The 23978-nt window shown below is 43.6% G+C and overlaps 2 protein-coding genes across 4 annotated transcripts in view; one reads left to right on the top strand and one right to left on the bottom strand.

The window, feature by feature from the left end:
- ADRM1 (adhesion regulating molecule 1) overlaps nucleotides 1-5881 on the top strand; it is an 89913-nt gene extending 84032 nt beyond the window's left edge. The window contains exons 9-10 of one of the 2 annotated variants that reach the window (XM_033914229.1): nucleotides 3920-4022; nucleotides 4331-5881. In XM_033914229.1, the coding sequence (XP_033770120.1) occupies nucleotides 3920-4022; nucleotides 4331-4428 (201 nt within the window). In that variant the 3' untranslated portion in view covers nucleotides 4429-5881. The remainder of the gene's footprint in view (nucleotides 1-3919; nucleotides 4023-4330) is intronic. The other variant, XM_033914228.1, reaches the window with a different exon arrangement.
- A 4624-nt stretch (nucleotides 5882-10505) lies between these two features.
- The window catches only part of LAMA5 (laminin subunit alpha 5), a 406583-nt gene continuing 393110 nt past the window's right edge, over nucleotides 10506-23978 (bottom strand). For both annotated transcript variants that reach the window (XM_033963610.1, XM_033963611.1), the window contains exons 77-80: nucleotides 23369-23499; nucleotides 22755-22848; nucleotides 21949-22068; nucleotides 10506-14213 (exon numbers count right to left, since the gene is read on the bottom strand). In XM_033963610.1, the coding sequence (XP_033819501.1) occupies nucleotides 14050-14213; nucleotides 21949-22068; nucleotides 22755-22848; nucleotides 23369-23499 (509 nt within the window). In that variant the 3' untranslated portion in view covers nucleotides 10506-14049. The remainder of the gene's footprint in view (nucleotides 14214-21948; nucleotides 22069-22754; nucleotides 22849-23368; nucleotides 23500-23978) is intronic.

Here is a 23978-nt window from a genome sequence, read left to right as displayed (position 1 = left end):
TAACCCGCACCGGCCTCCCCAAATCCCCCAGATCCAGAACCCCCCCCACAACACATCCCTGCTGTTTTGCTACCCCAGCCCTCCTCCTCCTTAACCCCTCCATGACTTTGTGTGACCCCACCACAGCCCATGGTCCCCCTCATGCATCACCCCCTACTCACTCCCCCGTTGTATCAGTGTCCCCTCACATCCAACACCTTACACTCTCCAACATGCACAACAATCTGTCCCCAGTAATATTAAGTCTCAGGATGGCCTAAATCAGCCAGTCAGGAATCTGCCACCACTTACACGCCATCTCATCAGGTAGGTGGTCCAGCTCCTCTGCTCCCAGACTTCACCATATCTCGGCTGCCAGAGCCCTGCCTCCGAGACCGGGGCCCACTCTCTCTCCAGTGAAATTTCTTCTACTTCTGCGACCCCTGCTGTCCTGGAGTAAGTTCCTGCTTCCGCAGCAATTTTCCCACCTCCGCTACTGTGGCCACTTTCTTGTGGACTCCATTGATAGAAAAAAGGAGGCCAAAGGGAAACAGCCACTGATATCTGTCTAAGGCTTTTCTGCTTCAGGACCATCACTATCGGTCGAAACTCTCTTCTGCGCTGCAAAGTAATTGCAGATAGGTCCTGAAACATCTCAACCTTATGCGTCTTCCACTCAAAAGTGCCCAAGTCCTGGGCCTTGTGCACCATCTGATCCTTATCTGCATAATTATGGAGACACACAATAATGTCCCTTGGGGTACTCATCTCACTTAGGCCCCAACGTGCGATGAGCCCGGTCCACTTTCGGCACGGAAGTGGCCTCTCCTCCTTCCTCAGCCGAAGAAAAGATAGAATTGTGGATCTCCTCCACCTTCACTGCATCCGAGTAGTTCGCCGATTCAGGCACCCCCCGGATGCGGACTTTATTCCAGCAGGACCTGTTTTCCAGGTCCTCTACACAGTTATAGCAGTTCTGCCAATCCTTTTGGGCCACCTCAAATGCCCACTAGGGTCTTGAACCACCTCCTCCTGCTCCCCCAGTTGCCTTTCCGTCTCCTCCACTCTCCCCATGAAGTCTGCCAGCTCTCTTTTGATCTCTTTAACCGCATCCTTAATTTTCCCCGTCACCCCAGCTACCTCCTGCTTGATGTCGTATACCCATTGTTAGAGGTCTGCTTTTGTCACTGCTGCCAAAGAAGAGTCCATGCGCCTCAGCCTCGGGGAGGCACCTTTCTCTGACTCATCGACCTACCCGCTCTCCCCGGACTCACGCTAGAGGCTCCGCGTAGCTGGCGTAGGCTGCTTTTTTCCAGCGCCTTCTCATGTGGTCTCCCTTCGTCACCTTTTTTGTTAGAAGGCATGATGCACTCGCCCGCACCATCCCACACTCGTCCGTCCCTTAGCACAGCTCACCACCGCCTCTTACACGCTCTGGGAAAGGAGAAACTGCTCGCTGGGATTAGAGCTCCGGCTCTAACCCACCATTCAGGTTGGTGATGTCACTGGACGTCTTTAAAACAAATTTAGAGAGGATTTTTTTCTTTTCTTTTCAAGTACTGTAGAATTTATTGGCAGAAATTCATGGTCACATTAGTTAGCATAGCTGAAATTAGTTTAGATTAGTTCCTGGAGGAAAAGTTCATATACCACTTTTTCATGCATATGGGCATTAAAGAATGAATCTACTCTGGGGATTTTGCCAGGTGCTTGAGTCTTAAATTGTTTTCTATATCAATAAATTCTATCAAAGCACTCGGACACTAAAAATCAAGGAAAGCCCAAGGATGTTATTAGGCAGAAGCTCTGAATACAAACCGGGTAAGATTCTGAGCATACCGCCAATTAAGGCGCTACCACCAAAGAGTGGTTATTAATGCTAATAACTGAGGGTTTCCTTACCCAAATTTATATTTGATTTTTAGTGTTCAAGTGATTTAATATAATTTATTGATATAAAGTTGTTGTTTTTTTTTTTTGCTCTAGTGAGTCCTAGATTGGTCATTGTTGAATAGGTTGGGCTTGCTGAACATTTGGTATGACAGTGTCATACACCCTGTTTTGTTTCTCTCGCTCCTTCTCCAGTCTTACTCTGTCAGCAGCTGTTGTCATCCTCTGGGACTGTAACACCATGTTGTCTTCCTGGGTTGCTGCTGCTGTTGACTACTTTATCCCATTAGTCCATGTGGATCAGTGATCTGACTGCCTCAGGACTAAAAATATTATCTTAAGGGAGCCATATGTACTAGAGAATGACACGGGGAGCGATCCCCGCAGTGAACCGCTGCGGTTTGGCTGCGGGTTATGGTGACCTCATTAGCAAATCGCCGCAGACGCGGGGACAAATCCTTTCACCGACCGCAAAAACGGTGAATAGATTTGTCCCCGCAGGCCAATGTCCCCCCTTCTAGGAACCGCTATTTACCTGTGTTTCACCGTGCTCCTCATTTGTCAGATCAACCCTTCCTGCCAATAGAACCCGCCCCCCCCCCGACGATCGCCCTCAGCCCTTCATGCCGACAGAACCAGCCCTCCCCAACGATCGCGGCAGGAGGGTACCCATCCCCTCCTGCCTACCCCAACAGCCCCCCCGACGATCGCAGCAGGAGGATATCCAACCCCTCCTGCCAGCTCCCCAACATGATCACTGGTAGGAGGGTGCCCAACCCCTCCTGCCGGCACCCCCAACGGCCCCCTATATCGCCAATAGGAGGGTGCCCAACCCCTCCTGCCGGACCCTCCCCCAACAAACCCCGCCATCCCGAAACACCACCCTTAGTCTTACTTTCCAAGTTGGACCGGACAGCTCCTCGCTCGTCTGGCCAGCAGGCCTGCCTCCGTCCAAATGAGGCGGGCCCGCCCCTCCCCTCCCCTGCCTAACCCACAGGATCCTAGGGCCTGATTGGCCCAAGCACCTAAAGCCCCTCCTATAGCGGGAGTGGCTTTAGGTGCCTAGACCAATCAGGCCCTAGGATCCTGTGGGTTGGGCAGGGTAGGGGCGGGCCCGCCTCATTTGGACGGAGGCAAGCCTGCTGGCCATACGTGTGAGGAGCCGTCCGGTCCAACTTGGAAAGTAAGACTAAGGGGGTTCCGGGGTGGGAGGGTTCGTTGGGGGGGGTCCAGCAGGAGGGGTTGGGTACCCTCCTGCCGGCGATCTTAGGGGAGGCCATTGGGAGGACCGGCAGGAGGGGTTGGGTACCCTTCTGCTGCGATTGTCGGGAGGGCCGTTGAGGGGGGTCTACAGGAGGGGTTGGGTGCCCTCCTGCCGTGATCGCTGGGGGGAGGGGAGACTTGCAGCCGTAGCCGCGGTCACTATGCTAATCACGGCAGGGAGATCTTTGCCGCGATTAGGTACAGCGGCCGCGTCTACTTACCATGTAGGCTAACATTGTAAGCATTTAAAGTACATGTCGTGTTTGTTTTTGCATTGCTAGCCCCAGGGGTGGTGGAAGATTAGTGATTGAAAAACTGTATGAAAAATAACTATTTTAAATTTAGTGATCAAAATGTGTCAGTTTTGAGAATTTATATTAATTAATTTTTTCTCTGCGTGTTTTGTTTTTGTATAGTTATTAACTAATATTTAACTAAGTTTTAAAGTTTTAAAGAATGTTTCCTTTATACGTAAATAAAGAAAAGTATATAAAATCGTACCCGTTTGAGGCTTTTATGTATGCAGCGGTGACGGTGACGGGGCGGTGAATGGGGTTGCAGTGGCGGTGACGGGGCGGTGAATGGGGTGGCGGTGACGGTGACGGGGCGGTGAAGGGAATGGCGGTGACGGGGCGGTGCAGAGGATGGTGAGACGGGGACGGGGCGGTGACGGGGACCAATTTTTTCACCGTGTCATTCTCTAATATGTACCTCATGAAATGGTAAACTAGCCACCAACAAAGGCAATGATGGTCCTGTTAAAAGTAGGCTTGTGCTTTCTTTATAGGCATTGAGTATGTTCAGTGCTGCCTTGGCTTCAGGACAACTTGGCCCCCTCATGAGTCAGTTTGGATTGCCAACAGAGGCTGTAGATGCAGCAAATAAAGGGGGTAAGTGACTACGTTATAAATAATGGGCAGTCCCCATAAGAGAGAGACATGGGGTGGGAATCACCTGTCCATTTGTCTATTAATTAAAAAGTTGGGGAAACGGAAGTATTTCCCAAAGGAAACTGTCAAGCAAGCTCATAGAGTGGACTGGTTTCTTCCTGGCATTTTGAATATCCCGGTCTAAACTTTAATCCCCGCTGGACTAATTTATTGCAGCCCCTGCACATATGTATATGTGAGCGTGGGTGTGTATATAGCTATGAAGAAATCCTTTTGCATGTTGTAATTGTGTCCTTTTCTGTGTTTAGACGTAGAAGCTTTTGCAAGTGCCATGCAGACCAACTCCCAATCTGACCCAAAGGAGGAAGACAAGAAAGAGGAGGAGGAAGACATGAGTTTGGATTAGTGCTGACTGCATGTGAGTTTTATGGCAGATTGAAGCTGTTTAGGTGCTAGCATTAATTTTTCTGCCTCCTGTTCCTTTTGCTTCTTCAATAAAGATGTTTTCGTTTGCTGGCAAAATGTTTTTTCCCCCTCATTTCAAGCATTGGGGGGCTTTTAAGGAAAGTGAATTGGGATGAAAGGTGATATGCCACAATTATTTTCATGTCAAATCTGTTGAAGATGGTAGTTGAGATTAAAGTATGAATAGCTTGTATCCATTACAAGTAAAGTTAGGAATTTATGAGCGGTAGAAAGTTTTAGAGTGTCTCCAGAATACAGTACAGCTCCTTATTTTAAATACCTACAAAAAACACCCTCATAACACTACTCCTGGGGAAATTCTGTGTGAAATAATTGAAGATTCTGTGTACAATATTTTAAAATTCTGCATAGGTTTATTTGTGGGTGGGTGTTGGATTTTGCACAGGACGCCATCATAAGCCCAGAAATCTGCTGCCTTTTCCCCCTCCAGGTTCTAGCCTCCCCAGTTCATTCTCTCTCTCTCCCCTCCCCCCCAGCTAGACCCCTAATTGTCTGTCCACAATGCCTTTCCTTGAACACAATAACACTTCTCATTTCTTTTCAAGTGTGCACACCCATCTTGCATTCTTTCTTCTCCTCTTCCCTGTTTTCCATTTTTCTGCACCCCACTCTTATGTTTTATACCATACAGACTCGGCCAGTTCTGTCCCCTCTGCCACTTCCCATCCTCATGGTGTGATGTGCTCTCTCCCCCCTCCCCAAGCCTGTTTTAGTGACCACCTCCCTTCTGTACTACTAGCCTTACTTGGATTCAATTTTGGCCTTTGCTTCCCCTGATTGCTTGGCAGAAAGAGGAGGTGGGCTGTGTCCTCATCCTCTGCCAGCCAGGATCTGACTCTTCATTTGAACCGCACTGGCATTTATACAGCCTTGCAGTTCAGTGAACAGTTGAGCCTAGGTCAGCAGAAGAAGACTGAAACAGCCCGAAGTACCGCTGCTGCCTTTTTTTTTTTTTTGTTACATGATTGCTGTCGGGAAGAATTGAGGAGAACTGCCAGTGCTGGTGTAGAATTCTATACATGGCGCCTGCCATGGCTCAGTCTTGACAGGTGCCGTGTAATCAGGCACATACTGGTGCCTAGCAAGGACCCTAGATGCCAGAAATATAGGCCAGGGTTTCACAAGCCTATGTTTCTGGCTTCTAGGGTCCTTTGTGAATCACTGCCAGTGTTGCCCCCCTAACCACGCCCACTGCCAGCCTTTGGCATTACTATTCATCAGTAGGTACAACAGACTAAGGCAATGATTAGACACTTTTTTACACTGAAAGTACAATTATAATAATAGGAGGGGGGGTGATATATAGTTATATTATAGGTTTAATCAATATTTATGAATATAACACATGTATGATATTTTTGATTACAATATTTGTGGAAAGGGTGGGAGAGGGGGTTAATTTATATATTTAAGATGATAATAGAAAGATTTTCAAGTGATGTGTATGATTCAATTGATGTAATATTGTACACTTGATGTAAGATGAAAAAATGAATAAAAAATTGGGGGAAAAAAAAATAATCGTTTAACCAATTATCGTGCCACTTAAATCCAATTAAACCAATTAGGTTAGGTGGTGGTAGGGTGGCTACTGCCACCTAACTTAAAAGTGCTGCATTGGGAATCTGACCCTAAGTGTACAAATGCTAGCCTGAATTCCCCTAGGACAGGGGTGTCAAAATCCTTCTCAAGGGCCGCAGTCCATCGGGTTTTCAGGATTTCCCCAATGAATATGCATGAGATCTATTAGCATACAATGAAAACAGTACATGCAAATAGATCTCATGCATATTCATTGAGGAAATCCTGAAAACCCGACTGGATTGTGGCCCTTGAGGTACTTTAACACCCCTGCCCTAGGAGTACAGCCTAGTGCAGTGGTTCCCAGCCCTGTCCTGGAGGACCTCCAGCCAGTCAGGTTTTCAGGATAGCCCTAATAAATATGCATAAGAGAGATTTGCATATCATGGAGGTGGCAGGCATGAAAATCTGTTCCATGCATATTCATTAGGGCGATCCTGAAAACCTGACTGGCTGGTGGTCCTCCAGGACAGGGTTGAGAACCACTGGCCTAATGAGCATACCCCTTTGTTAGGCTGGCTGCAAGAGGAGTAAGGTCTGTAGCTTTGTAATAGTTGAACTTTTGTCAGTTAGAAGAAGGAAGGTTAAAGTAGCAAATGTTGATGAAAACATTGTGGTTGCTGTAGAAATAAATACATAAACTATTGAGGAATTAGGGTGACTTCTAGCAAAGAACGTCAGGAGAGGACTAGAACAGGCTTTAAACTGAGAGAAAGGGGAAAGCCGACAGTCGACCAAGTGTTGACGATTCGGAAGAAGGTATCCTGTGAAGATACTAAGGGGAAACAAGGCTGGGAAATAACAACAAGGGACAAATTACAGGAGTCGACTAACCCAGAAGAGGAGGTTAGAAAGATTGTAGCAAAAGAGAAGACACTAAAGACCGCAGCACAGGGAAAGGAAATGAAGACAACAACATACCAGGATCTAAATGACATATATACTAATGCAAGGAGCCTAAGAAATAAAATGGGGGAATTAGAAGCCATGGACAATGCAAAGGACATAGACATCATTGGAATCTCTGAAACATGGTGGAATGAGGAAAACAAATGGGATACAGTACTGCCGGGGTACAAGCTCTATCGCCAGGATAGGTCAGGACAGAAAGGAGGTGGAATAGCACTATACATAAAAGAAAGCATACAATCGACAAGAATGGACACAGCAGAGACGACAAACAGGCTGGAATCACTATGGGTTAAAATACCGGGAAGGAAAGGGCCTGAAATAAAGATGGGCCTATACTATCGTCCACCCGGGCAAACCCGAGATATCGATGAAGAAATGGAAGCCGAGATGAAGTGAGAATGCAAAAGCGGTAACACGGTTATTATGGGAGACTTCAACTATCCCGGGATTGACTGGAGTTTTGGAAGCTCAAAATGCGCTAGGGAAACAGAATTCCTGGAGGCTACACAAAATTGCTTCATGGAGCAGCTTGTTAGAGAACAAACGAGAGGAAATGCCACTCTGCATCTAATCCTAAATGGGTTAAGTGGACCTGCAAAGGAAGTAGAAGTAGTGGGACCGTTGGGAAACAGCGATCATAACATGATCAAGTTCAAGGTTGAGGTAGGAATACCGAAAGCAAAGAGAACCATAGCAACAACTTTTAACTTCAGGAAAGGAAACTACGAAGCAATGAGGGAAATGGTAAGGAAGAAACTTAAGAACACTTCCAAAAAATGGCAAACGATAAAACATGCCTGGTCTTTTTTCAAGGACACGGTGAGCAAGGCGCAAAATCTGTATATCCCCAGATTCAGAAAGGGGTGCAAAAAGAGTCGAACAAAAGACCCGGCGTGGATAACTAAAATAGTGAAGGAAGCGATAGGCAATAAGAAAAATCCTTTCAGGAAATGGAAAAATGACAAAACTGAGGAACTGGAAAGAGCACAGGAAGTATCAAAAAAGAATGTCACCGTGTGGTTCAAAAAGCCAAAAGAGAGTATGAAGAGAGGCTAGCCAGGGAAGCAAGAAATTTCAAACCGTTCTTTAGATATTTTAAAGGGAAGCAGCCGGCTAGGGAGGAGGTGGGACCGCTGGACGATGGAGACAGGAAGGGAATGGTGAAGGAGGAGAAAGAAGTTGCGGTAAGACTAAACACGTTCTTTTCGTCTGTATTTACAAATGAAGACACAACCAACATACCGGAACCTGATCAATTCTTCAATGGAGATCAAGCAGAAAAATTAACATCCACGGAAGTGAGCCTTGAAGATGTGCGCAGGCAGATAGAAAAACTAAAAACTGACAAATCCCCGAATCCGGATGGAATCCATCCAAGGGTTCTGAAGGAATTAAAGGAGGAGATAGCGGAACTACTGCAGCAAATTTACAACCTATCCCTGAAAACAGGCGTGATCCTGGAGGATTGGAAGATAGCCAACGTTACGCCCGTTTTTAAAAAGGGATCAAGAGGTGACCCGGGAAACTACAGACCTGTGAGTCTGACCTCTGTTCCGGGGAAAATGGTAGCAGCACTGATAAAAGAAAGCATCGATGAACATTTTGAAAGAAACAAACTTCTGATAACCAGCCAACATGGTTTCTGCAAGGGGAGATCGTGCCTAACTAACTTATTGCACTTTTTTGAAGGAATTAACAAACGGATGGACAGAGGAGACCCCACAGACATCATATACCTAGATGGATCAGAAACTGGTTGGCGGGTAGGAAACAGAGGGTGGGGTGAAGGGCCTCTACTCGGACTGGAGGAGGGTCACGAGTGGTGTTTGTTCTGCAGGGCTCGGTGCTCAGGCCGCTGCTATTTAATATATTTATAAATGATCTAGAAACAGGGACGAAGTGTGAGATAATAAAATTTGCAGATGACACCAAACTATTCAGTGGAGCTCGGACTAAAGAGGACTGTGAAGAATTGCAAAGGGACTTGAACAAACTAGGACAATGGGTGACGAGGTGGCAGATGAAGTTCAACGTTGAGAAATGTAAAGTATTACAAGTGGGAAGCAGAAACCCGAGGTACAACTAAACGATGGGAGGGATGTTATTGAATGAGAGTACCCACGAAAGGGACTTGGGGGTAATGGTGGACATGACAATGAAGCCGACGGCACAGTGCAAAGCGGCTGCTAAGAGAGCGAATAGAATGCTAGGTATAATCAAGAAGGGTATTACAACCAGAACGAAAGAAGTTATCCTGCCGTTGTATCGGGCGATGGTGCATCCGCATCTGGAGTATTGCGTCCAATATTGGTTGCCATACTTTACTCGAGAGGGTTCAGAGGAGAGCGACATGTCTGATGAAAGGTATGGAAAACCTTTCATACGTTGAGAGATTGGAGACTTAGACATACAAGATCATGAAGGGCATAGAGAGAGTAGAGAGGGACAGATTCTTCAAACTTTCAAAAAATAAAAGAACAAGAGGGAAGTTCTTCTTTACCCAATGTGTGGTGGACACCTGGAATGTGCTTCCAGAGGTCGTAATAGGGCAGAGAATGGTACTGGGGTTTAAGAAAGGATTGGACAATTTCCTGCTGGAAAAAGGGATAGAGGGGTATAGGTAAGAGGATTACTGCACAGGTCCTGGACCTGTTGGGCCGCCGCATGAGCAGACTGCTGGGCACGATGGACCTCAGGTCTGACCCAGCGGAGGCATTGCTTATGTTCTTATGAGTACCAATTTCCCATTATGCCTTTAAGCTTTAGAGTGGTATATTTAAACTGCTTGTTGGAATTTGGGGTACACACACAGACGCTGATAAATTCATCCATGGCCTTAACACTAGCCATAAGTTTAACTGGCACACAAAACAAAGTTTCATGTACCAGTTTTCAGAATATTCATAAATGAGTGCTTTTGGTTTGTTTTTTTGCATTGCAGTAGCTCATTACTTAAACATTTGCATAATAAAGCAACATGAAAGTTCACCATACAGGGGGCACAAAAGATGCCCAGATTTTTTTTGCTGATGGCTCTATATGTGTTAAAAATATGTTGCCATTTTTGTACTTGTAATATGCATAGGCCCACATCTGAAAAAAAATACAGCTTAGCACAGCAGCTTTTGGTGAAAGTTGTTAAATACTTCTGCTTGGAAAGAGATCAGTCATGGCTACTAAGACCAATTAGCACTGCAGCTGCTTGTATATTCTTTTAGTAAGAGAAATTAGTACTTTAATAAATGCTTCTGATAAAGAATTTGCTGTTCTATTATTTCTTTATAGAAACCCCTCATTATTAGCTAATTTTTGCTGAGATTTGGAGAAACTCCTCTGACTTAAATACATGTGTAGTAGTGTCTTAGAGGAAACAAAAAACCAGGACTGATCTTTTCACAAGTTTGTTGCTTGTGCATTTTTCTTTATCACAGGAAACTGATTAAAAAATACAACAGAGACGCACACCAAAACTACTATAAAATTATTATAATTTGACTCAGTATGTACCAATGATTTACAAATAGAGTTTAATACTACATTTGAGAGTCATGTAAAAATCTGTTTAACACATAAAAATACTTTAAAAACACATTTTACAAATATTTACCTAACTGTATAAAAATGTTCTTACAGCTGTTTTGGAGACAAATTTTGTCCTTGCCTATGTGCGTGTTCATCTATACATGCAAATATACACAGATATGTTTATCTTAATGTGTAAGTGCACAAGTGAAGAAGTGGCTTGGAAGACTTTTTTATTTAAATTAATGCTGCATCACCAATAGCAAATTAAAAAGTATAACAAAGTGGAAATGATAGCAGGAATCCTCCCTCTTAAATACAATGCAGCATGTTCCAGGACTGTTGTAATGACAAGTTTAATATACTTTATTCTTGAAACCAGCACCACATCCCCTTAGCTTTGATTCTCTACTTTAAAATCCTCACCAAGTATTTCTTAAAGTGATTAAAATAAAGGGGAAAATGTCTAAATACTGAATGCTTTTAAGATTTAACACAGCATACCCAATGTACTCCCAGCATCCTCGAGCACATTGTACAGGTGTGTAAATAATGTTCAATGTCTTAGTATAATTCCCATATCTGAACAGTAGAAACTTCATGTTTTTCATGTCTGTTGGATAATCATCTTTTCCCTCCATTAAATACAGGTTTGTGGGGGATATACAAAAGTATAAAACTGCATTTTACATTAATATGAACAGAACTACTTAACTAAAAAGGAGGAAACTAGCAGAGCTGCTTACACTAGCATTTAGCTAGAGCAAGGCTGCCCAAGTCCGGTCCTCAAGATCTACTGATATGCCAGGTTTTCAGGATATCCACAATGAACATGCATGAGAGAGATTTGCCTGCACTGCTGTCTTGGTATGCAAATCTCTCTCATGCATGTTCATTGTGGATATCCTGCAAACCTGGCCTGCCAGTAGATCACGAGGACCGGACTTGGGCAACCCTGAGCTAGAGTATAAAAGTCAGATGTCCTAAAGAATGGCACTTTCTCATCATCCGTGCCAGACAAGTGGGTTGTGTCCCCATGTAAGCAGATAGAGAGAGAGAGGGGGGAATTAAGTTACTTTTTTTTTTTTTTTTAATTCAATGAAGCAGTAAAAAAGAAAAAAATCACTGCTTGAATGGATATAAATACCAGGCTCATGGCAGAGCGCAGGTAAGTCTTATTGTGACTTATTTCCTTTCTCTCTTAGAAACAGACCCAACTGGGTAACCTTCCCCCCCCCCCCAACACACACCAATGACTGCCTACTCTCCTGGTCTTTTCGGCTGTTGTGTTGGATTTGGACTTGATCATAAGATTTCTCTATTCCTTCACTTGCTCTTAGTATAGCTATGGAGAAAGGAAAATAATGCCTTGCAGGTAACTTACAGCAGCTCCATGTATCAGCCAGGTCTGTGAGCAGGCAAATATCAGGCAAGTGTATGCAATCTGCTAAACTAATTAGGTTCCCTAGATTGAATCCAGACTCCTTGCAGTAGGTAGTGCAGTTGTACACATGGAACAGGTTCTTATTAGTGCTTCTCTTGGTGGGATCCTACACTTCACTTTTTTTTTTTTTTAAAAAAGCACTCTGGACACTTTCTTTGCTCTTTTGTCTGATAGAGCTACATATCTGTGCGTGAACACAGCAGAGCCTGCAGGGCAGTGGTAAGAATAATCTGTAGAAATAGCTTTTTACAGACATGGAGCATCCAAGAATGCCTTTTATGGCCACAGTAGGGTTGTGTGAGAATGGGAATAACAATGGTGGTTCTGTTTGGAACAATGATTTTGGGGTCCTTGAGCTTTCCCAGCCCTGATCTTGGAAAGAACCCCAGGTTGGTTGGGACAATCCAGAATTGGCTGTGCAAAGAGGAGGAGGCAATAGCCAGATTGGCAGCCTGCAAGAGACTTCTCATTGGAAAGGCTATTTAGGAGATAGGAGCAGGGCTTGACCTAAGAATAGCCTTACTGGTTAAAATGTTTTTGGATTTTATTTTTAACACTAAACCATCAATCCCTTCTACCTCACCCTCTCAGAGAAACTTTGAGGCCTTTTTTATTTGGTTTCATACTGGCATATAATTGAAACCCCCGTTATCCACATAGCTACCTGATGAGCATTAGCAGTAAATTTGAGAGACTGAGATAATATGCTGTCTTGAGAGGTTCATTTTTGTCATGGTATTTGCAGAAATAACCACAAAGAATGAAAACCTCACTATTCTGGGTTCAATCATAGGCTGGCAGAAGCCTTCAATGTCAAAATATGTGTATATCCACTTTTGGCTCTTTTTATATCCTCCTGATGTTATATTGCATATTTAATTACTGTTCCTTGACTTTCTATCATTCTTATAAAAATAAATAAAGAATACACAACAGTAAAGGTTCTTTTTTACTTATCCTTTTAATGCAGTGTCTCTAGCGTGCCCCGACGGGACCCGTTTTGCCCAAAAAGGGCTTTTTCAAGGGTTCATATGGGAGCTCTTTCTCAGCGTCCTTATTCTTTAGGGGCTAGAGCTAAAGAATAAGGATGCTGAGAAAGTGAATTTCAAATAGATACTAAGGACCTGAAGACAGCTTTGAGTCCTCTTTGTTTCCAGCTGCTGGTACTTGGGCATAACTCACTCTTCTGGACAGATTTGGAAGGACTATGGGAAAGAAAACTAACAGGTAAGTTTACATTTCACCTTGGTGGTGCAGGTTTGTGTGCATTACGTTCAAGGTGCAAATATTCACAACCACAAACATTTAGGAAAGAAAATGCAATTGCCTCCACCACAGTAAAAAGGCAGCCCTCTTTTATTACCTCTTTTCTTTCAGCAGAATGACATTAACGCCCAGTTGTTAGCAGTAGTGATTCAACTTAATTAACAAGTCACTTATCACCTTCACCAAGCTTCAAAGGTGCTTTGGTAGGTGATCCAATGGATAAGTTATTTCATCTGTTACAACCAGCTGGGTTGGCCATTGGATTTCAGCAGTAGGCACTAGATAGAGATGAGGCCAGATATGTACAGCTGCTGTGGAGTGCTTACCCTTGCTATATATTTGACATCACAGTTAGTCCAGTTTCAAAGCAGCAGTTGTCTTGGGCTCTTGCTGGTCTTCAAAAGGCCACAAGCTTCTCTCAGATATATTTCAGTTGTAGGTTAGGAATGTATCATATAGTCCTTTGCTTTTCCTGAAAATCATTAGTAATTAAATGGAAAAATGTGCCCATAGAAATGACAGAATCTTGCTACCTCTGGACAAGAAAGTCACACTACCAACAGGAAAATGTCCTACTGTGAATTTTGGCCAGATTTAATTTTAGGACCAAACTAGTCTGTCTGCTAGGATGCAACACTGACTCATTTCAACATCTTTGCAAGAAACTAGTCATCCATTGAGAGGCTGGATTGTATCTGCTGCCACACAAGAGTTGCTTAGAGACATGTTTGAGAACTGATGGTCTTAATGTACTGAAGTGAGTTGTGTAGTGTCCATGTCTCAATATATATATATTCAAAATTGTTACTGCATTACTTACAATGCAGGGCAGCCATTAACTCCAGCAAAACCCTCAACGGTTCCGATTTGTGACATGTCAATGGTGTTATGGTTAATAATGAGGTTCCGTATACATCCAACATAAAACAGCTGTGAAGACCAGGTGGAAAGTGGCAGAGCTGCAGTTCTCTTAATTGTATCTACAATAGAGAAAGACACCAAAATCTACTATTTAGGTTCTGGAAAAGGAATTGGGAAAACTGCTGCCACCACTCTAGAAACAGAATTAAGCAACAAATATAGTGTCAGTAGGTTTCCATTATTTCCTAGGTCACTTCTGAATATTTAGAGTGGCAGAAGGTGACACCAGCATCTCTGAAAAGCTACAGCTTGCAGTTTATTAGTCCTATCTTAAGAAAAGGGGTCGGTATATCTAAGGGAAAATTAGGTCTTACCTGCTAAGTTTCTTTCCTTTAATCCCTCTAGACAGGCACAGGTAAATAGGTTATGCTCCTCTACCAGCAGGTACAGACAGAACAACAGACTTGAGAGTCACCTATAAGTGGGCTATACAGTCCTCCTCAAGGCGTTCTTTGAACAGCCAAACAGAACAAAAATCTCTTTCAGAGCCAACGGTCCACCAGCTAACTTAGGGAACCACATGCTGCTGCTGCCTAGTCAAGTAAAGAAGTACTCACCTGAGAAAACTCATGATGATATTAAATCTCACAAATCACTCCTTCTATAGCAAATTCTCTATGCCAATGAATATGATTTATTTTCGAGGTAAGAACCTAATCTTTCTTGTCTATGTGTCTAGTGGTCCTGAACATTAGGGTTATGCATCTGAACCTGCAAGTTGCTTGCAGAATGCTGTCGATCATCTTTTGAACTCCATCTTCTTCCCAGGGAGCTGTTCCTACTCCCTCAGTTTACCAAAGCAATCAAGTAGCACTGTAATAACAGACATAACCAGGAGGGAAACTGTAAAATCCCCAATATTACAATTCTGTTTTGCTATCTAACAAACATATCCATTAACATTATAACCTTCAAGTAATTGAACAAAACAGATACAAAAACTGTGCAACCAGCACTAATCTTTTATAGAGCTCTTAGCTACCTGCATGTCCTGCTATCGAGCAGAGACTTAAACCAGACTTTATATTCTTGAGTGTTTTCCTCCTTTTTTTTTTTTTTTATAATCCTCTCAGTTCATCTGAAAGACAAAATTCTTCAAATTTGGACTGATCTTAAGGCAGAAGGCAGGTGAAGCCCATGGACAGGGGCAGGGCTTCAGGACTACTAGACACATGTACAAGAAAAAAAATTATTGATGTAAGAACCTAAGTTTTCTTTCTAGTGCAAAGTGTCTAGTGGTTTTGAATGCTAGGGATGTACCAAAGTGGTTCTCAGAGTTTAAAAAAATAGAAACATAGCAGATAAAGGCCAAATGGCCCTTTCAGTTTGCCCTTCCACACCATGCACTATCCACTAGTTTAGGCTGGGCCTGCTGAGCCTGCCTTTAAAACGGAGGACCTGAAAGCGGCATCTTTCCTGGCTATGTCCACCCTATAGAACCTGATAAATGAATGAGGGGTAGACCAAGTAGCTGCTCTAAAGATTTCCTCGTGCGAAACCACCGAGTATCTGCCCATGAGGTAGTGACTCCTCTAGTGAAATATGTTTTAAATGCGATCAGAAACTGCTTACCGCAGCCCACTTACGTGGAGGAAATGGCCTTTTTAGTCCACCTGGAAATTACATTACATTACATTAGAGACTTCTATTCCGCTTGTACCTTGCAGTTCTAAGCGGATTACAATTGAAGATGGCTGGACATTTCCAGGAAGTTTACAAATTTTAAGGAAAGATACATAGAGATGCTAGAATAAGAGATAGGGTTAGATACATAGTGGAGGCTAAGGGTAAATTTAAGGAAGGGGGGACATTTGAGGAAACTTGTAAGGAGGGAGGAGATTAGGGTTGGTTATATGGTGGAGTATGCAGGGAGGGGGATGTTATGGAGGAGGGGGGATAAGCGGACAAATTGAACCTTTAGACACTGGCCTCCCTTTCTTGGCATGACTAGTCAAAACAAAAAGGTGATTCGATACGCAAAACTCATTGGTAACTTTTGAGGTACCAGAGAAGCACTCGCTTGACATCCAGCAAATGCAATGCCTTATCTTTTTTCTTAGACCCCATAGATGAAAAGCAGGCAAAAGGACTTCCTGATTGACATGGAAATATGAGACTACTTTCAGTAAGAAGGACGGAACCATGTGCAAGGAGAGCCCTGCTTCCATAAACTTAAGGAGTGGTTGCATGCAGGACAGAGCTTGTTAACTGGGAAACTCGTCTCGCTGATGTAATTTCTACCAGAAACACTGTCTTGACTGTAAGATCCAGAAGGGAAGCCTCCCATAAGGACTCATATGGAGCTCTACAGAGAACTTATGATGTTAAAATCCCAAGAACGGAAAGAGAGATGCACCGGAGGGTGCAACCAAAGATCCCATTTAATAAACTGGGTGACATCTGGGTGAGAGGCCAGAGAGCTTCTCTCCCTACAAGCTTGGAAACAGGAAAGGCCTGTTATCTGCACCTTTAGCGATCTGAAGTCCCTCTTGCAAAAAGTCCAGGACTACCGAAATCAAGAGCTCGTAAGGGCTCTACATCATCCACAGCATATTAGTGCTGAAAGGACTTCCAGGCCTTGGCATAGGCTTCTACTGTTGGCACCTGTAAGCAGAGTTGAAAACGATCACATCCCAGTAACGTTTGCTTATCAGGGCTTCCCACTCAAAAGTCATACTGTAAGCCCAAAGTGTTCTGGATTCTCCATAGGGACCAGGCCCTGAATGAGAAGATCCACTTGGATCAGCAATCTGAGGCCTTTGTCCCTTTGAAGGCAAACTAGGTCTGTATATCATGGTCTGTGGGGCCAATCGGGTGCCGCTAGAACTACCAACCCTGGATTACTCACAGTCTTGTGGATGACTCGCCCTATCATAGGCCATGGGGGAAACACGTACAAGAGCCCCTTCTCTGGTTACAGTTGAACCCATGCGTCCAACCTTGGGCTTCCGGACTTGTATCTTCGGTTGTAAAAGTGATCTGCATTTGTGTTTACAGCCGAGGCCATGCCCCCAATGCTAAACAATGGAGGTGAATGCCTGGTGAGACAGAGACCATTGCCCTAGGTTGAGAGTCTGCTGACATTTTTTCCACTTCTGCTACATGCGTAGCCGAGAGGGCCTGCAAATGAGCTTCTACCCACCAAAAGAGGAGTTGGGCTTCTAAGTATAACAGGTTACTTTTGATGCCTCTTTGCCTGTTGACATAGGCCACCACTGTCTCATTGTCTGAGAAGACTAACTGCCTTGCCTTCAAGAGACTTCTCCAGTGCCTGAAGCGCTAGTCAAATGGCTCAGAGTTCTAGTCGATTTAAGGACCACTTTTGCTGAGCCAACGACCCTGCCCTGTGTCCTTTGCAGTGACCCCCCCCCCCAAACCATAAAGTCTGGCAATAGTTGCTTCAGAGGCATGTCCATTGAGAAGGTAGCTGGTTGCAGCCACTACCGCAGACTGCTCTTTGCTTCCGGAAACCATGGAAGCAGTTGCTGAAGTGAGACCATCTGAAGAGACCATCGAGAGAAAGTCTTGAAGAGGCCACATGTGTGCTCTTGCCCAATGGACTACCTCTATGGCTGCCATCATCAACCCCAGTATATTCAGATAATGCCACGCCATGGGAGTTGGACGCTGTAGCAGGTCTGAAATCTGCTTCTGGAGCTTCAGTCTGCATGGCTCAGGAAGAAAGACCTGGCCTAAGGCCATGCCAAACAAAACTCCTACCTTTTCCCTGAAAATAAAACACTGTCATATTAATTTTGGCCACAAAAAAGGCACTAGGTCTTATGTTCGGGGATGTCTTATTTTTTTCATGTACAATGATCATCTCTTCCTTCCTCTCCTCTACCCAAATTCTTCCTATTTCCTTTCTCTCCCCCACATGTGCAGCATCTTTCCTCCCCCATCCCCTTGTGCAGTATCTTTCTATCCTTCCCATCCCTTGTGCAGCAGAACCCTTGCAGCTTCTATCCTCCCCATGTAACATCTTTCTATCCCCCCTCGCCCTTCCTCTCCACCGACCCATCTCAACTGCGAGACAGAAATAAATACCTTATAACAAACTGGCAGGGTCAGCAGCAATCTAGGCAGGCTGCTTTACAGCCTGGGCCATTCCTCTCTTGCATTGCTGATGATGTCATCAGTGATGCGGCAGCCTTTCTAGATTGCAGCTGACACTGCTGGTTTGTTATAAGGTATTTATTTCTGTCTCGCAGTTTGGATGGGAGCGAGAGAGGGGTCGGCTTGGGGGGGAGGGGGAAATAGCACTGCTGCTGCCGGCGACTAGGGTTATTTTCGGGGATAGAGCTTATATTAAGATCTACCCTGAAAATCATGCTAGGGCTTATTTTCGAGAAAACACGGTAGGCACTTCAGGCACTGGGTCAATCTAGCTGGCTCTTCTTGAAGTTGACGACTCATCCCAAGTCTTGGAGGAGTTGGACCACTCTTGAAACTGCCAGTTCGCCTTCCTCCTTGGCTGGGGCTCTGATTAGCCAGTTGCCCAAATATGGGTGCCTGGATCCCTGCCTTGCAGAGGTGCACTGCTACACCACTTGGCAAAAAGTATGAGGTGCCGTCGCAAGGCCAAATGGGATGAAAGAGATTTGCCTCATACACATTTAAGCAACATAGGTATTTAAACGTCTGTCATATCTCCCCTCTCCCTTATTTTCTCCAAAGTATACATATTGAGATCTTTAAGTCTGTCCCCGTATGCCTTATGATGACCACCGACCATTTTAATAGCCTTCCTCTGAGCCAATTCCATCCTGTTTATATCTTTTTGAAGGTGTGGTCTCCAGAATTGTACACAATATTCTAAATGAGGTCTCACCAGAGTCTTATATAGGGGCATTAATACCTCCTTTTTTTCTACTGTCCATACTTCTCCCTATGCACTCTAGCTTTTGCCATCACCTTTTCAGTTTGTTCGACCACCTTAAGATCATCACATACTATCACACTTGAGTTCCACTCCTTTTTCATGCACAAAAATTCTTCACCCCTACACTATACTATTCCTTGGGTTTTTGCAGCTCAAATGCATGACATTGCATTTTTTAACATTAAATCTTAGGTGCCAAATTTCAGACCATTCTTCAAGCTTTGCTAGGTCCTTCCACATGTTATTCACACCATCAGGGTCATCTACTCTATTGTAGATTTTAGTATCATTCGCAAAGAGGCAAATGTTACCTGACAGCCTCTCTTCAGCAATATCGCTTACAAAAATGTTAAAAAAAACAAGCCCAAGAATCATACCTTGATGTACACCACTGGTAACGTCCCTTTCCTCAGAGTGGTCTCCATTGAATACTACCCTCTTTTGCCTTCCATTCAACCAGTTCTTGAAACCAACACCGACAGTACCAAGTTAAGATTCTAAGCAGGAACTGACAAACAGACCGGGGGACGAAGAAGATAAACTGCCCGCAAAAAAACAGTTGAGATCCAGATGAGAAGATGAGCACCTACCCTGAACAATTCCATGGAAGACTACCAGAGCACCACCTGTAAGCGTAAGGGTGACAGAGCCAACCCCTTTTTCAAACCATCCTGCAAAAATCCAAAATTTGTGGTAAGGAAGCTTTAAGTAGCATGATAAGATCTCTACATCAGTCCTCAAAAATATGCTAAATGCATATGTATGGCAAAGAGGAAGAATGTTTCCAGCGTATTCTTTCTTTCGCAGATGCACCCTCTCAAGAGCAAAGCCATATGACAAAATGAAGCTGGGTCAACTATCAAAACTGGACCATGAACCAGAAGCCCCACTGATAAAGGAAACCAGATAGGAGTCTCCAATTGAAGATGAACCGGGTCCCTGTATCAGAATCTGTGAGACCAATCTGGCACAATCAGAATTACTGGACCTCTGTGTTAACTGATGTGAAGCACTCTGCCTGTTAAGGGTTACAGAGGGAACAAATACAGGAGATCCTCAGACAGCCACAGAAGAATCAGAATATCCAGTCCCTCCACCCTTTAATTACTTCAAAAACAGATATCATAAATCCAGCAAGACTTTACTCAGGGTGGGCACAAAAAAGGCACCGTTTGTGTTTATTAAAAATTTAATATTCCGCCTTAACTATATTGCCAGATCCAGGTGGTTACAATATAAATAAATCAAAAGGAAAAGAGCTCCATAAAATAAGACAGTGCAGAATAACAGAGCATACTCCCAGATCATTCAAACAAGACAATCATAACATAACTTTATTCTATACCACCATAACCTACTGATTTCTAGGTGGTTTACACCAAAGAAGACTGGACAATCAGTAAAATACAAGAAGGTAGGAAGATACAAAATATTTCTTATAAGTACAAATATTCTTTAAGAAACTTTTAGTTAGAATCACAGTTCATAAGAACGTAATCGCACTAAGAAATGAATTTTCCAAACAATGTTGTCTTAATCAATTTCCGAAAAGTACTGTAGGATGACATGGCTTGACAAATACATTTATCCAACCAAGACTGCTGTTTACCTGCTTGGAACGCAAGGGTCCTATCCAGGAAAGTCTTGTATTTACAGCCATTAATTTTCAGGTAAACAAATACATGCTGTAGTCCCCAGAACATCCAATGATAGTGTTGCTCCCAAACAATACATATGTTTAGCATGAAAGGATTTAATATAAAACGCTAGCTGGAAAAAAAAATGTCTTTAAAAATTTTTAAATTTTCTAAAATTTTCCTCAAGCTGAATATACAGTATTTAGGAAGTTTCAAACCCTCCATCAACATTGCCCAGCAGCAGCAAGGGGACTCCAGGCACCCCCAGAGGCTGACTAAGTCAGACAGCAGAGGGAAAGTAAAAAAAATAAAAATTGGTTTCCTTTTTTAGCCTAAATAAAACCAAGGCAGACCCTGCATGGAGGGGAAGGCCCCAAGTGTAGCGCTCCCAAGGCCCAGAGCAAACACCCTCTTGCATTGTTTTGCCTGTGTCCAGCAAACTCGTGACAAAAATGATCTCATTCACAGAGAGGGTTCCTTTAAAAAAAATTTTAAAAGCCAATTCCCAAAACACCATGAAGAGTCTGCATAGACTCACCACTTCCACACCTGCTGAAAACTGAGAACAGACTTCTTGAGGGGGATTGCACAGCCCACTTATAAGAGACTCTCAAGTCAGTGGTTCTCAGTCTCCACTTGCTGGTAGAGGAGTATAACCCATCTGTCTGTCCCTGTCTGAAGGGAAGCTATAGAAGGTGGCATTAATGAGCTGAGGAGTGAGTGGAAAGGGAAACTACATTGGCATACTATTTTCTTTAAATCAGCATAATAGGCAAAGATCAAAAAGAGCATTTTACACTGACAGCGGGTTCTGGTTCAGTACATCTAAAATGCAGGAGGACTTGGGAAAAAGATCATGAAGAGAATTCATTTCTGAAGGAAATGATAGTGATCCATAAACCTCTTATAGGCATATTACCTGCAACTTATTAGCTACACACAGGGCTCCTTTTACTAAGTTGCGCTAGCGGTTTTAGTGCACGCTAGACGCTAACGCCTCCATTGAGCTGGAGTTAGTTTTTGGCGCATAGCGCGGGGTTAGCACGCGGGGCAATGTAGCGCGCGCTAAAAACGCTAGCGCACCTTAGTAAAAGGAGCCCACAGTTTTTTCAGTGCTTGCATTTTCTAAATATGTAATATGAAATGATTTAATAAAATGCACATTACAAAGACTATTAATTTCTCACACCATTCTTCTGTATTCTAGCAGTGGTTGGCAGATAATGACCTCTTGCACTATCAGGCTGTTAAGTTGCCTTGTGTTACAGTACTCACCTGGTACCCCTCCCACATACATCGTCTCTTTGGTACTGGATGAGTGACCATGGTCTGGCCCCAGGGTCTGATTCCTCTGTGTATCCACGTCCAGTTGAATCACATTATTCCCTTTAATTACTTCAAAAACAGACATCATAAATTCAGCAAGACTTTACTCATCAGAAATTCATAGCATCCGATACTGAAGTGCTTTCAGTTTGGGCTACAAGCTATTAGCAGCCAGTAAGCCACGCAGGTTTAGTTTGTCTGTTGCTAGAATAGTAGGAACCTAAATTTCTACAGAAAAGAACCAGCAGGCAAAAGAAAATATCTTCCATGTGTCCTACCTCTGGCCCTTGTGCTGCTTGTAAATCTAGCTTTTCTACCTTGTAGAATGGATCCATAATCAAATGCACCTGACAGTTTTCCCCTAAATGGTTCCCTTCTGCCTTTCATTGACAGAATTAATCGTCTTCTCTAAGCAATTCTGGGCCACTTAAGGCAATGGCTTTAGAATTGTTCTGTAAAGTTTGAGTGTGGTTTTGGGTCATTTATGGGAGAGGCACAGTTCCTCTACTGCTACATTTTTGTGTGTGTGAGTATGCAGACACTCCACTGATATTAAAAAAAAAGCACTTGATAAGAATATAAACTTTTCATTGGATTCTTGTGGATCAATAGCCACATCCAATAAAATCCCCCCCCCCCCTAAAACAAAAAAGGAAGTTCAGGAGAACTTGAAGCCAAGTGTGAGGATTTTCTCTCAAGGTCCATTGGTAGGGGTTGAATGGGAGTGATGGTGGAAATTGCCAGCTGTATCTTACCTGCTATGGTGTGCCACTGCCCATTACACAGTGACTGTTGCGGGGTCACAGATGTGGAGAACTCACCAGCCCCAATATTCACTTTCACTATGACCTAAAATACAAAATGTAGACCAGAAAGAACTGTTTCAAAGGAGCTGTATCGCTCACTGATAGTAGAGATGTTACTTACTGAGTCAAACTTAACTACAAATGAGATAAAATCAAAGATTATATTAGAAAAAAAAAAAAGAAAATTGCATTTAGGGTCATCTTAGTGACTCGATTGCAATGCTAAATAGTGGTCCTGGGCTTGATTTCCACATCAGGCCATACATTACAGAAGCAGCACTGATAGCTATTTGGGAGTGGAAGAAAGGAAGTCTTTTTATAAAAATGAAACCTAGTGGTCAGATTTTCGGTCCCTGGCTGAAGCCCATTACAACAATCAGTAAATCAGTTGGGAGGGACTCTAAAACATGGGAACAAATCCCTGGATTGTGACTGAAGGCCCATGGTATCAGATATCAGTCCTGGTTCCAAGTCAGGTGGAAATAACTGCTGGTCCCCAAAATTATTTAATCCTGAGTGGAGAATGGAAACATAAATTTCAAATGTCTTGGGCATAATGTTACCTTTGTGTTGTCGGTGTAGAGAGTGAGGTAATGGCCTCTCTTCCCATCCACATGAAAAACCAGACCAGAAGGTGTCTGTGGAAGAACTGCCACACTAAGTTCAAAATCTTCTGTGATTGCAACAGAATTTTCTAAATCATAAAAATGGCAAGTAAGTCAACTTAGCAAATTTCAGAAAGCCAAAAGCAAGGGTAAAACAAAGAGCAGCCTTTCATCCATGTGGAAAGTGCTCATCATTTCTATGATGCAGTTGTTTTTCCTTTAACTCCAGACCCCTATACTTTGAACGCTCCAATGATTTCCATTTAGATGATATGAACATATCAAATAAACTCCCTCAAGCTTCTGTGGCTGGCATTATGCTTGTTGCTGTATTCCAGGTCTTGCCATTAGGGGAGGACAAACAGAGCAGCTGCCCTGGGCCCCACAGCTCCAGGAGCCCCATAGACAGGGCATCTGTTCCCTTTGTAAGGCCATCTCCATCCCTTCCCTTCCCCTTCATGGATGTTTTTCCAAACCAAAGTTTTCTCTCTCAGAGGGGCCCTGACACGGCTGCCCTGAAGCTTCTCTTCTAATGCAATTTCCTGTTTCCACCGGATTGCATCAGAGG

This window comes from Geotrypetes seraphini, chromosome 11 (assembly GCF_902459505.1).
Source record: "Geotrypetes seraphini chromosome 11, aGeoSer1.1, whole genome shotgun sequence".
NCBI lineage: Eukaryota > Metazoa > Chordata > Amphibia > Gymnophiona > Dermophiidae > Geotrypetes > Geotrypetes seraphini.
Note: the sequence above shows the minus strand (reverse complement) of the source record. Positions and strands in the feature narration are given on the sequence as shown.